Below are 13,272 nucleotides of genomic sequence, written 5' to 3'. Positions count from 1 at the left end.
AGGCTGAGAACACCTGTGTTGCCGTAGACAGCGCTGAACTGAAAACGCAGGCAGAGCAGCAGCCCTTGTTTGCTGAGTGCCTCCCTCGGGGCAGGAACTCTACATACACTGATCTGTTCCATCTTTGTGACAGTGTGTGCATTTGGCATTACTACCCCCACCTTACATATGAGGAGACTGAGGTTCAAGGGGTCGAACAGACTGTCCAAATGCACAATCAGAAGAGGCAATTCCTAGATTTAAACCCTGGCCTCTCCATCCCATGCGCCTGTGCCACCTCCCAGCTGTCAGTTTCCAGAAGGTCCTCCATTCTTGCTGTCTTCTGACAAAGGCCCCTGTCTTTTCAGGGTGAGCCTGGGGAGTGCTCCTGTCCCTCCCGAGGAGACCCTGTCTTCTCTGGCATGCCGGTAAGTGGTGCTGAGAGCCCTCCCCCCAGCCAGGGGGAGAGGCCTGGCTTCCCGCCACAGCCCAACATTCAAGAGCCCTGCAGGGCTTTGCGCCCCAGCCAGCTGCCTCCCCACGCAGCCCTGCGCTTGGTGTGGACGTTGCCTGTAACCTCTCCCCTTTTGCGACCCCCACTCCCACCCAGGGTGCTCCGGGACTTTGGATGGGCAGCTCCTGGCAGCCGGGCCCGCAGGTGTGTGTCGCTTGTCTCCTCTGTTTCTCCTCTTGTCCGCCAGCGCCTCTCGGCTTGCCCGCCCTCACACTGCTGCCCCCAGCAATGGGGCAGAGCTTTCTTCCGGGTCTGATTATTTCTTCTCTCCCTCAGGGTCCCCCAGGAGTTCCCGGACCACCAGGCCCCCCTGGGATGCCTGGGCTGCAGGTGAATGGGGATAGGAGAATGAGTTTGGGAGGCAAGGCGCATGTTCTGTGCTGGACCCCAGGGTGTGCTGCTCCCCCGCCGAGCACACACGCCTGCCATTTCTCACTTGTCTGTGCTCCTGCTCCCCAGGGTGGTGTGGAGGGCCCACTGACCCCTGGGGCAGGCCTGAGCACTCCCGGGCTTTTTTCAAGGCATGTCCTGTTGTGCCCTAGCCCAGCTACCTTACTGACACCCATGCCAGGCCCAGGCCTCGGCCAGCTGTCAGGAACCCAGAATCTGGGTCAGATAAAACATTTCTTACACTGGTACAGAGCTCCACCCCTGTTTTTTGCACACCTGCTATTTTCCAGGGACAGTTTTTGTTTTTTGGGTTTTTTAGATGCTGGTGATAAAACAGTGGACAAAAAAAAAAAAAAAAATCCCTGTTCTCTTGGAGCTTGCTTCCTAGTCAGAGGGACAGACAATGAGCAAGATAAATAAATGAAATATAGTATGTCAGGAGATGATACACGCTAAGGAGAAAGATAAAGTAGGGAGCGGGAGTAGAAAATGGGAGGGAGGCAGGGAAGAGGTGTGGGGAAATGTTGAAAAGAAGGTAACATTTGAATTGAGACGTAAAGAGTATGAGGAATGGGCCTCGTTACCCTTTATTCTCCTGGGAGAGTACTCCCGACAGAAACAGCAAGGGCAAAGGCCGGAGGCGGGAATGCGCCACCTCCGGCGAGGAGGCCAGACGTAGTAAGGAGAGAGTGGTTGGAGCTGAGATCCCCCCACACTGTGATTAGAGTGTTCGTTCCAAAGCCTGGCAGCCTGACTTTGAATCCCAGCTCTGCTATGTGCTAGCTGTGTGATGCTGGTCCAGTTACTGACCCTCTCTGTGTTCCCGCCCTTCTTCTGTTCAGTGGAGATAATTACCGCATGTACCTCATTGGGCTATTGTGAATTTCGAACAAGTTAATGCATGCAACGTATATAGAACGGTGCCTGGCACATAGTAGATGCTTAGAAGGCATTCACCATCTTTACAATGACAACTGGTATTCTTATTTTACATCCATTCTCTCATTCATTGGAGCCTTACACCAACGCTATAGGAAGGTGTTATATCCCTAAGTCACCGCTGGGCAAACTGGGGCTCTGAGAGGAGACGAATCTTGGCTGAGGTCACCCAGCTGGGAGTTGGTGGCGCTGGACTGAGCTTCCCAGTGCAGAGCACGTTCTCCCCTGTGCCACCTTCCAGGACAGTTCCCCAGTGGCTTGCACACCAGGCCACATTTGCCGGGGCTCCTAGGAGGCACAGACAGTGGCCACTGCATGTCTGGCTCTCAGCTCCTGGAAGAGTGATTTTCACTTGATGAAGGAGGACAAAATCACATGGAAGCTTTTTATAAACTGTATTCCCCACGGCCCTGGTGATTTGGAGATTTTACACGCATGTGCACTCACGCACGTGCACGCACACCCATTGCTGATGGGAGCCTCCACTCTGATCACAGTTCTCCGTCTCACCCAGAGGCAGAAGCAGAGCCAGCTCTGGGCCCCCAGGGGCAGCTACACGTTTCCCAAGTACCGGGGCTTCCTGTTGCACTCCCACCAGGAAACAGGAATCTGTCTGCGGGGAGCTTGCAGTTTGCTTCGGGAAGCACGACAGTCATTTCGAAGTGATCCGTTAACCAACTCACGCTGGTGCAGTGTGAGCTGTGCCAAGGCATGCTGGGGGAACGAGGCAGAGAGCAGTGACTGCTGAGCCTGGTGGTCCCAGGCACCAGAGTCCTCCTCCGGTGCCAGCGCTGGGGCCCAGGTTAAGGCCGCCTCTAACGGGCAGCTGCCCTGGGCCAGGCAGGGCGCAGGTCCTGCCCCAGGTCAGGTCATCTCCTGCAGCTCCTCCTTCGTGTGCAGAAACTGGCTCAGAGACACACGGCACTTCCTGGTCCAAGGCCACTGCTTGGTTATATCATGCAACCCTCACCGTTTCACAGGAGAGGAAACTGAGGCACAGGGGTTAAGAAATGTGCCCAAGGCTAGATAGCTAGTAGACAGCAAGTAAACAGCTGTTCACATCTACAGTAGAACAGTAGGTGGGCATTTTAGTTCTGGGAAGGCAGGGAAAGAAAATCACAAAAATCAGGCTTGAACTAATACACAGGCAATGCAGAGCGGAGCAGGGGGTGAATAAGAATTTAGGGCATAATTATAATTAACACGTTCAAGGTGTTTTTCCCTTCCCAAGGCACTGTTCTAGGCACTTCACCCCATGAACTCCTTTAGGACACAGAATGAGCAGGGCTGGGCGATGACACGGTGGTGCAAGAGGAGGGAGCGGGGCTGACAAGGGGTCTGACCCAGGCCTGGTGGAGCCTGGTGGGCTGGTGGGAGAAGGTGCATCTTCCCTTGCTGGGAACTGGGACCTGAAGGGCGGCCAACTCTCAGCGCCGGCCACAGAAATCCCGAGCCGGGAGAGTGGGGTGACCAGGGGTGCCTTCGCTCCGCAGTATTTCGTGCATGCCGCCTCCCTGTCGGGCACTGGGGATCCGAAGGGGAGCACACACCCTGCTTCCATGGAGCACGTAACATGCATACGCACACCAAGAGTCTGCCAGGGGAGCAGAGTCTGGGGGCAATCCTTTCCCGTGAGCATTCCGAGTGCCAGGCTGTGCACTAAGCTCCGTACAGCTCCGGTCTCCTGTTAAGCCTCGCTGTAAACTAACCCTGTGTTATAGGTAAGGAAACTGAGGCACAGAGATTGTTTCTTCTCCCACGTAACCTGCCAAACGTTATGCAGGAAGTAGGAACTGGCCCCTAACTAGGTCCGACTCCCCAGGCTCCACACTGGTCTGTTTACGAGTGTCCTTGGGAGGGTGTTTTGAGAAGCGATGCTGGAATCGTGGTTGAGAGGGGAGTGGAAGCCAGTGGTCTTCACTCTGAACCTCACCTCTGTGCCTTGCTTGCCCTGTGCCCTTGGGCGGTTACTCACCCTCTCTTGTTCTGTTTTTAAGATGGAGATAACACCTAGTTCACCAATAGAATTGTGATGATTCAATGAGAAAATGTAGGAAAAGGACTTAGCACAGAAAGAAGCAATGGTTACTTACTATGTAGAAGACCCTCTGCCTAATTTCTGACTTCCGGTAACACGTGGAGAAGAAACACCCTGTCAGACTGGTTTTGGGGGTCACCCTATGAACACATCTGGGGATTTAAAGCTAAGAATATGGGCTCAGCTTTGCAGGATGAGGGGAAGAGGCAACGGGGATGGTGGGAAGGAAGCAGGGAGCCCTGTGGGCTAGAGAGGGGAGTCCACTCACTTGCATCTCTTCTTGGCTGCAGGGAGTGCCTGGAAACAACGGTTTGCCGGGACAGCCTGGGCTGCCTGCAGAACTGGTAAGTACTGGCCAGGACTCACTGTCCAGCTGCCTCCCTGCCCTTCCCAGGGCTGAGCTTGCCAGGCCAGTGCCCTGAGCTGCAGTGGCATCAGTGGTGGGGAGGGTCCCTCTTCTCTCCCTCTTCCGAGGCTGGGAGAAGCCTGGATGGCATGTGGCTTCCCAAGGCTCCACCTAATGCCATAATTCTCCTCCCCCCCACCCCCGCCTGAGCCCTCCCATCTATCTCTTGCAGGGATCCTTACCCATTGAACAGCACCTCCTTCAGGTAAGAGGGGAAGAAGGAGGGGTAGGGACTGGCGGGAATGGCAGAGAGAGCTGCAGATGGAGCTGTTCGTGGGCGATGGGGGCTCCATGCATGTAGAAGAGGGGCTAGCTCCTACCTAACCCTCAGCCAATACCTGCTGAAGGGCCCCTGTTTGAAGGAACCCTGAGAAGGTACCCACGTGGTGGATGCTGTTGGCAGGTCCAACCCCAAAGCCCTCTACCACCCTGGTCACGCCAGGCCAGGGTCCAGCAGCAGCCAGAGCAGAGCAGGGAGGGTGAAAGTGCACTGGGGGAAATCTCAGGCCTGCCCGCCCAGGTTGCATTCTACGGTAAGACTGGGTGGGGGCCTTGGAGAAGCCGTCAGCCATCTTCTGGTCAATCCGGGAAGAATCCAGGAAGGAGAGGGGATTCCAGAAGCAATTCTAGAGGTGCAAGGGGACTTGGAGCCTGGAGGCAGAGTCAGCCTGTGCCCGGCAAGGTCATACCCGAGGATGTGGCTTGGTCTGGCCTCTCAAGCTGGGCTGAGATTGTCCCTTGGGAACCAAGGGTGACACAGCCCTTCCTTGCTCAGTCACCTCTGGAGATGAGACCTGAACTTTTCTCTCCTGCAGCTCAGCATCCTCAGGGGTCCTTCCCAAGCTTTGGCCACCAGAGTCCCCTGTCCTGCCACCTTCTAGCACTGGCTCGTCGGTGCCCTGGATGTCCCACTACCCCCCTGAGTCAGGACAGCATGGGGCATGCCTGCACTGCTCCTGCCCTAGCCCAGCGATTTTCAACCTTTTTCACCTCATGTCACACAAAAATTAATTTTAAAATTCCGCACCACTCCGAAAGATATATTTTTGCTGATCTGACATAAAAATAGGTATGATTTTGATTCATTCACACCGGACAGCTATTGTTGTGTTGGCTGTTGTCTTTTTTTATTTGACAATCTAAGGGAAAAGAGGTCAGCGCCCCTGGCTAAATAGTCAGGTATTGCATGTTTTAAAAATTCTTGCGACACACTGAAAATCGCTGCCCCTGACGGCAGCGTCTCCAGAGGCAGCCCGAGGCCAGGTGAGCCTCCTGGCAGCGGTGACATGTTAGAGCACAGTGGGGTTGTGGCAATGAAACCCCAGCTCCTTTCCCCCAGGCTTTCGGCAGTCTGGGGTTCCTCCAAGTCCCACCCCTGGGCAAGTGACTGTGTAGCTCATGCAGGGCTTAACGTTTCTCTGGGCAGCGCTTCTTCTGGTGGCTTCTTGACCACGTGCTCTGCAGAGGGCCCTAAGCAGCAGTCTGGAGAGGGGCCAGCTGGCACCCCAGGGAGTGCTGACCAGGAGCCCCTGCCACCACATGCACGCACGGCCCAGAGGAAGGCCGGGCCTGTGGCCCGAGCACCAGCTCTGGCCTCAGACAGGCCAGGGTTTTGTCCAGGCTCCCCCGTGCCTTGGACAAGCCACGCTGTCTCTGAGTGTGGGCTTTCTTATCTCCATACGCTGCTAAGATGGCCTGCCTCACTGTGCTGTCAGGGTCCAGTGTGATAAGGTGCACAGGCCTATTATGATGACTGGCACGTGGGTGCTGAGTAAATGACAGCTGTATCACTGGGCTGTGCAGGCAACAGTGAGGGTGGAGCAGGGGCTCCTGCCTAGGGGTTCATGGACAACCCACCAGGCCATGCAGAGACCCCAGGCGCCCCAGTCCTCTGAAACTGTAGTCTGCTTTTTTTACTAGTGGGTTTTATTTTTCTGGGAAGAGGACTCATAGCTTCCATCAAACTCTCAGAGGGCTCTGTGACCCAAAGAGGTTAAAACCCCCAGGTAAGGGGAAGACCTTCTTGTTGGGAAGACTGCTGGGCCCAGTGAACTGGGAGTCTGACGGCTGGGACCTGCTGGGGACAGAAGGCAGACTCCATCCCCCAGGGTGTCTGCAAAAGGCCCAGCGGCTCCTGCAGCTGCTTCCTCTGCTTCTGCGGAAGCTGTTCGGAGCAGCCTTTTCAGCCTAAACCCTCATGGCGTGTCCTCACAGTGGGCGCAGGTTGCAGGAACAACCAGGACAGATGGTCCCTCTGTGGGCCCCTCTGCCTCCTCCCACACGCCTGTCTGGAAAGTGGCTTTGGCAGGGCCCCACCAGCGCTGCTTCTTGGAGGAAGCTCAAAGCCAGTGTTGGGACTGTGTCCCCTGAGGATGGAGCAGAGCTGCTGCAGGGACGTGGCTGGGGAGAAGAGGGGTGGGTGGAGGGCTGCCTGCCACAGGCAGGGTGCGCAGGCTGAGTTCAGATGGGGGGGCTCTTCCATCTGGTCCTTCCCCGCCATCTCAGACCCTTTCCCTCCTCAGAGTCTCTGCGGGGACTGTGTCCAGAGGCAGACGGCCCACCCAGCGGCCCTCCTGCAGAAAGGGGAGAAGGGAGACCAGGGCATCCCCGGCGTGCCAGGCCTTGATAACTGTGCCCGGGTAAGAGGCTGGGCTAAGGGGCAGCCTTGGTACAGGGAGAGCCCCTGGTGGCCTCACCTGACAGAGCCTCTCATCGTCCCTCACAGTGCTTCATAGAGCGGGAGCGCCCCAGAGCTGAGGAGGCCCGGGTGAGTGGGCCTTCACCTTCCTTCCCTACCCCCCACCGCCTGAGCCTGCCCTGAGCCACACAGGGAGGGCCCCTGACTGCTCACTCCCACCATCTCCATCCGCTCCAGGGAGACAACAGCGAGAACGACCCAGGCTGTGCTGGGAGTCCCGGCCTGCCCGGTCCTCCAGGACTGCCAGGCCAGAGAGGAGAAGAGGTAAGACCAAGGGCTGGGCCCTCATTCGTGCAGCGACCCCTAGTTCCTGAGGGCAGTTTCATTGCTGCCAAATGTCTTCTTGGACCCTCCAGTGGCCCCCTGTCTCTTGGGAGTCCTTCAGGGGCCTCTGAGGACTCAGGTCAGCTGGTGCCCCTGACTGCTCTGACCTCACTTCTCTCCTTGCACACTGGCTTCCTGGCCACTCTTGGTCCATGAGACACTCTCCCTCCCCAGCCTAGCTGCCACCTCTGTCCAAGTCACGCTCATCACTGTCTGACATGCTGTGTATCTCCTTCACTTAAGAGCATTCCACAGGCACCTACCGAGCACCAGCTGCGGGCCAGCTCCCGTTCTATCTATTACCACCCGCCTCCCCCCTAAAGTGTAAGCACCACAAGGAGCAGATTTTTGTGTTTTGTTTATTGCTGTGTCTCGAGCACCTGGAGCAGCGCCTGGTACGTAGTATAGCTGCTCAATAAATATGTACTGGATGATTCGATGAACTGAATGAAAGGTTTGACATCAGCTTTCACATCCTGCTATGACATCAGCTGCCTGCAGACTTGGGCCGTGGTGAGCCAGGAGGTCTGCTGAGACCCTGGGCTCTGTGGGGCCTGAGCCTCTTCATCCATTTCCCTTGGCTTCCTTTGCAGGGTCCACCCGGCATGAGGGGCTCCCCGGGTCCTCCAGGCCCCATTGTAAGTATGGGGTCTCCTGGCCTGCTTGAGAAGCTCTCAGAGGGGTCCTAGTGCTTGGGAACCATTTTGCTGCCATGTGTCCAGGGAGCTGTGTGGGACAGAAAGAGGAAACTTCCACTGCCCACTCCTTTCTCTCGTCAGAGCGTCTATGGGGACCGCGGACTCCCACAACCAGACCCCTGGGGACCTGCTGCTCTGCCAGTGGTCCTGCTTAGAGGAGGCCTCCAGGACACATCTGTGTCTCCGCACCCCCATCCCCGCTGTGTTTTGCATAAGGGACTCAGGCTGGCCTAGGCAGCGGGGGTGGGGGCACAAGGCTTCTGGCTCTTGGTCTCTGCAGCCAGGAAAGCATGTGGCAGCCTGGCCAGATCTCTCTATGCCCCCGTGACACCAGCCCCTACAGGGGCCGGGGACTGAGTTGGAGCTGCCCTCCCCTGCTCTGTGGGGCCATCTCTAGGACATGCCTCCGAAGGCCAGACAAGGGGCATCCCCCCGGAGTCCTCTGTGGTGTTGATATGGAAGAATAGAAGTAATTAGAAAAGGCTGGGAGAACTGAAAATGCTTTCTTTGGAGAAAAAAAGGCTGGTGGGAACTATCTTAGAAGCAGGAGCCACCCACCTGGGGGCTCTGGAGGTCAGGTAACAGGCATGAGGGGCTTCCGCCCCAGCAAGGGGGTTCAGTTAGACCTGGGAAGACTTGGGAAGGGCCGCTTGACTCTGGGGGCTGTTTCTCATCTCTGCTGATGGCAGAGCCACTCTTCCTGGAGCCAAGGGGAGGAGCATGCGTCTCTGGGCCAAGACATCCAATGAGCATCTTTTCCAGCTGCCTTGAAATATCCCCGTGACCTCTCCCACGACCCCTCAGCCCAAGACTGTGCCCCAGAGAGACTGTGCTTGTGAGATATGACCTGCCTGTTTCTCCCACCAGGGCCCCCCAGGTTTTCCTGGTGCCGTTGGCTCCCCCGGATTGCCTGTAAGAACCTAGTGCTGCTCAACCTCCCCTCCCCCCACCAGCCAGGTCTCTGTGGCTTTTGCTTGTCTCCTTCCCTGTCATGCCCTCACCTCTGTCCTCCGTGTTTGCTTGTCGTTGTCCCCCTGCAGGCATGGTGGCTAGTGACACAGGCTCCCTGAGGACCCAGCAGCTTGGGCACCCTCCCAGCGTCTGCCTTCTTGTCATTTCCCATTCTCCCACTTCTCCTGCTTTCTTTCTCTCATCACCCCTGCCCACCCTCCCCCATCGCTTTTGTTTCCCTTTTCTCTCCCACAATTGCATATCACTCCCCATCAGTCATCTGGAGCTATTTTACCTTCTTATTTTAAGCTGGTGCCTCTAGGGGCCCTCTCTATTCCTCCCTTCTCATTTCTGCCTCCCGCTTCTCCCACCTTCGGTGTTCACTGAAGATTTGCTGAAAGTCGTTCTTGGGGTCCTGCCAGGCGCCTGGCACTGAGCCTGGCAGAGATGCCAAAGCTTTAGGGCTTCACATTGCAGGCTGGCACAGGTTTGCTGCCCTGCTGCTTGGCAGGGCTGTCCAGAGGCACCCCGGGGACCAAAGGGTGACAGTGCCTACACCTTTCCCATCGTCCTGGAGGAAGCTCTCAGCTTCCTCCTCTTCCTTTCCTCCTTCTTGGCTCCAGTCCCAGTCTGCTCCAAGGCTGGACATGTGATGCCAGCCAGTGGGGTTTCTGAAAGTCGGGGGCCCTGCCCCTCTGTTCTCGGCATCTTGGTCTGCTCCTTCTGCCAGGTGTTCTTAATTTCCACGCCTTCATCATCGCCACAAGTGTGTTTGAGCCATCCTCATCCTCACTTTGCTCTGGGTCATGGAAACTAACCTACTGGGTGTCAGACTGTGTGCTCTGGGGCCTGGCTCCCTTCCTCCCCGGCCTGGCGGTGCAGGCCCAGGGAGCTGGGCCCTCCTTGTCGCAGTTCCATCTGTCCCGTGCCCTCATCCTGGCCGGACCATGTCTGTTCCTGCTTGCTTGGGTGAAGGGGCCATCTGTCCGTCTAGCCATCTGTCTTGTGTTGTGGAAAGGTTTGGGCGCCGCCTCTTGTGGGCACGAGGGAGGGGGGACAGACACGTCCCCTTAATGCTGTGGTGAATATGCAAAGGGCAGGGCGAGGAGTAGGGGTGGGAGCCCTGGCTTTGATTGACACTGCTATCCCTTTCTACCCTGAAGAGTGACAGGGACTGCTCTGGAGGCAGCCTTCCCATGTCTCTCCCCTGTGTCCCCCAAAGAAGGTGATTTTGACTGAGGGGGGAGGGGGGACTTGGACAGGTAAGTGTTGGGTGTCCAGTGGTACATTTTACTGGGAGCATCACTGTAGGGACACCTCTCCTGACAGCTGCCATCACAGATGGAGCACACACGTGTCACCCTCCTAGGGTACACCCCAGACAATTCCTGTAGTAGGGCACACCAATGACAGTCACCTGCCTCAGAGGTACCCTCTGGGAGTCACCCACCTTGGGGGACATATCTCTGTAGTTACCTGTCGTGGGGGCTGTGCTTCTGAGAGGCACCCGCATATGGCAGTCACCCTTCCAGGACACATGCCCTATGGACACCTTGCTCGGCACCCTAGAGGGCTGCCAGCAGCCCCCATCTTTGCCTGGAAAGGACATGAAGGGCTGCAGGGCAGGGGCAGGAGTCAGGGGCTGGGTGGGGAAGCCTCTCCCCTACAGTTGCTCATGATTTTTCTCTCCAAGGGTCTTCAAGGAGAGAGAGGCCTCAGGGGCCTGACGGGGGAGAAAGGGGAACCGGTAAGAGGAGGCCAGCGGGAGGCGGAGATAGATGAAGAACCCTGGGGAGACAGGTGGGGCCCCAGGGTGGCTGCTGTGTGGAAGATGGGAGATGGACCCCAACTTTTGAAACTCTTACCCCTCAGCCCCCATTCCCTCAGTATGGGGGTCTTCATACCACCTCAGGATCCAAGGAAGCCCATCTCCATGTGCCCCAACTCCCTGTAAGGGGCAAACACCTCTGTCCCCTGGTTTCCACAGGCATCCCTGGGGGCTGTTCTCTGTTCCTCTTCCTGCAGCACTAGCAGGTCCCTGCTACCCACACCCCCCAACCCGGCCCTTGTCGGTCCCTGCTCTGGGCCCCCGCCTCTGGCTCAGCTCCCAGGGTCTCGGAGGTAGTCAAGACCCAGCGAACCTGGGCCTTGGGAAAATGTCCCACAGCGGTGACTGAACTGGGTGGGTGCCTGCTGAATGGCAGCTCTAGGTATTCTGGCTTTGGCCACCCTTTTTCCCAGGAAGGGGAAACAGAAATGTTAGGGGGCTGATCATGTCTACCTTTCTTTGCAGGGTGCTCCAGGGCAACCCGGCTACCCAGGTGCTATGGGCCCACCGGGACTGCCTGTGAGTAAGAGGCCCTGGCTTGGGGGTGCTGGAGTCTCGGGGTAGTGGGCAGGGCAGGACCGGGCTTGGGTGTCCCTCAGCAGCTCCTTCTTTCCGAGCATCTTGGCCCATGCCTCTGCCAGGCCGTCCATGCACACTCCCCGCTGGAAGCCCCCTTGGTAGTGTGGTGTGGTGCTACCACTTTGCTTTGGGGGCTCACTGCAGTCACCGCACGTCGAGGGCCAGACTCTCAGAGTGCCCTCAGAGGCCGAGACCCGGCAAGACTGAGATCTGCTTGGGAGAGGGGGTGTTGACAGGGTTGGAAGGGCAGCACTGAGATGCTGCCCCACACAGGAGCCTGCTGGGTGGGCATGTCCCCTCTTTCCACCGAGGACCACAGTGGCTGGCAAGGAGCAGCCCACCTCTCTTCCCCCAGGCAGCCTGTGTAAGGGTGTAAGACCTCAGGCTCCACCCCTCTCATTAGTGCCGTGACATGCAGGCTGTGGGGCTAATTCCTCTGTCCTTGCTCACTTCTCAGGGCATCAAGGGAGAGCGTGGCTATGCTGGGCCCTCGGGAGAGAAGGGAGAATCGGTGAGTCTGCATTGCAGCCCAGCGCTGGGGTGGCAGCAGGGCTTCAAACAGAGCCCGTCCCTGCTTGCCGCCTCCACCACGGCCACTAAGATCTTCCCAGAAGCCTGTGAGGCAGGCACAGGACCGCTGCTTCCCTGCCCCCTGAATCACTCCAGCTGCATCTCAAGCAGTCAGCACAGGCTGGTGGCCAGAGCTGTGAGGAGAACCTCAGCAGGATTCATGGAGCCAATGGCCCCGGGCTGCCAAGGGGAGGGGGGCCAGGAGTCGGCTAGCAGGACACACCCCCACCCCCACCCAGCAAAGGCAGGCTGACAGGGGTGGGCAGAGAGGCCCAGGCCTGGGATCTAGACTCAACTCGGCCACCTGGCCAGCTGCACCCACACAAGCCCAGGCCCACCCTTTGCAGAGCCAGGCCTGCGCTGAGTGCAGGAGCCAGGCTGTTGTCAGACAAGGACCCTGAAGCTCTTGAGGTGGCGTGGCTCACCCATGGCCCTGCAGCTAGTTAGTGACTTAGGGTACAGCCTGCATGCAACCCCGAGTCTGTCTGTGATAAACCACCCAAACCTTAGCCTTACTGTCCCCCTCACCCATGTCAGCGAGGCCCCGCTGGTGCAGCCAGCCCCACCATGCATTTATTCAGTAACAAATATTTCTCATGGGCCTGCTGGGTGCCCGCCAGTCTCTGGGGGCGCCGTGGTGAATAGAATGGGCAATAGAGTCCCCTGCCCTCGTGGAGCTTACATTCCAGTGGGGGAGGCAGGTAACAGACGAATAAACAAACACATACAAATAATGACAGATAAGACCCACAGGGAAATTAGGAGAGGGGCTGGAGCGGTGTGCAAGACGCTGGTACATGGAGGGCCAGGGGGGTCTCTCTGAGGAGGTGGTGTTTGAGTCCTGAATGAAGTCGGGGAGGGGTACGTGGCTGTCTGTACTGGGGAATCCCAGAGGGAGAGACCACGGCTGGGGCCACTGAAGGGACAGCTTTGAGCCATCTGATGATCTAATGATCTGAGAGACCTAGAAGGGGTCAGGGGATAGAGGGCATTGTAGTGGAGGGTCCAGTTGTGCAAAGGCCCAGGGTGTGGATGTGGGGAGTGTGCTTAGGAACAGTGGGCTGACCAAGCAAGGCAGAAGATAAGAAAGGGAGAGGGAAGTGAAGCGGGGAGGCGGGGGGGCCAGTACAAGATCACAGAATACTGCACACCCAGCACTGGTGGCCAGTGTGCTCCTCATTCAGTTGGCAGAGGGGAGCCATGGAAGGTTTTGAAGCAACAGTGTTATAATCCAAGCTATGTTGAAGAGGACATGGCGGCCAGTTGCTGGCTGGATTGCAGTGAGCCGGGAGGGGCAGGGCTAGCGAAGAGGCTAGTCCAGCAGCTCAGACAAGAGAGGGGAAGCCTGAACAGACTGG

The 13,272-nt window shown here is 57.5% G+C and overlaps 1 protein-coding gene across 6 annotated transcripts in view; it reads left to right on the top strand.

The window, feature by feature from the left end:
- Window positions 1-13,272, top strand: part of COL16A1 (collagen type XVI alpha 1 chain) — a 48,777-nt gene that overhangs the window by 21,258 nt on the left and 14,247 nt on the right. For 4 of the 6 annotated variants that reach the window (XM_045190768.3, XM_024554498.4, XM_045190765.3 and 1 more), the window contains 13 exons: window positions 348-407; window positions 590-637; window positions 770-823; window positions 4,151-4,204; window positions 4,439-4,471; window positions 6,789-6,905; window positions 6,992-7,033; window positions 7,142-7,228; window positions 7,882-7,926; window positions 8,854-8,898; window positions 10,631-10,684; window positions 11,231-11,284; window positions 11,802-11,855. In XM_045190768.3, coding sequence (XP_045046703.2) covers window positions 348-407; window positions 590-637; window positions 770-823; window positions 4,151-4,204; window positions 4,439-4,471; window positions 6,789-6,905; window positions 6,992-7,033; window positions 7,142-7,228; window positions 7,882-7,926; window positions 8,854-8,898; window positions 10,631-10,684; window positions 11,231-11,284; window positions 11,802-11,855 — 747 coding nt within the window. The remainder of the gene's footprint in view (window positions 1-347; window positions 408-589; window positions 638-769; window positions 824-4,150; window positions 4,205-4,438; window positions 4,472-6,788; window positions 6,906-6,991; window positions 7,034-7,141; window positions 7,229-7,881; window positions 7,927-8,853; window positions 8,899-10,630; window positions 10,685-11,230; window positions 11,285-11,801; window positions 11,856-13,272) is intronic. The other 2 variants (XM_045190767.3, XM_053921025.2) reach the window with 2 other exon arrangements.

The sequence above is a fragment of the Desmodus rotundus genome, chromosome 3, assembly GCF_022682495.2.
Source record: "Desmodus rotundus isolate HL8 chromosome 3, HLdesRot8A.1, whole genome shotgun sequence".
NCBI classification, from domain to species: Eukaryota; Metazoa; Chordata; class Mammalia; order Chiroptera; family Phyllostomidae; genus Desmodus; species Desmodus rotundus.
Note: the sequence above shows the minus strand (reverse complement) of the source record. Positions and strands in the feature narration are given on the sequence as shown.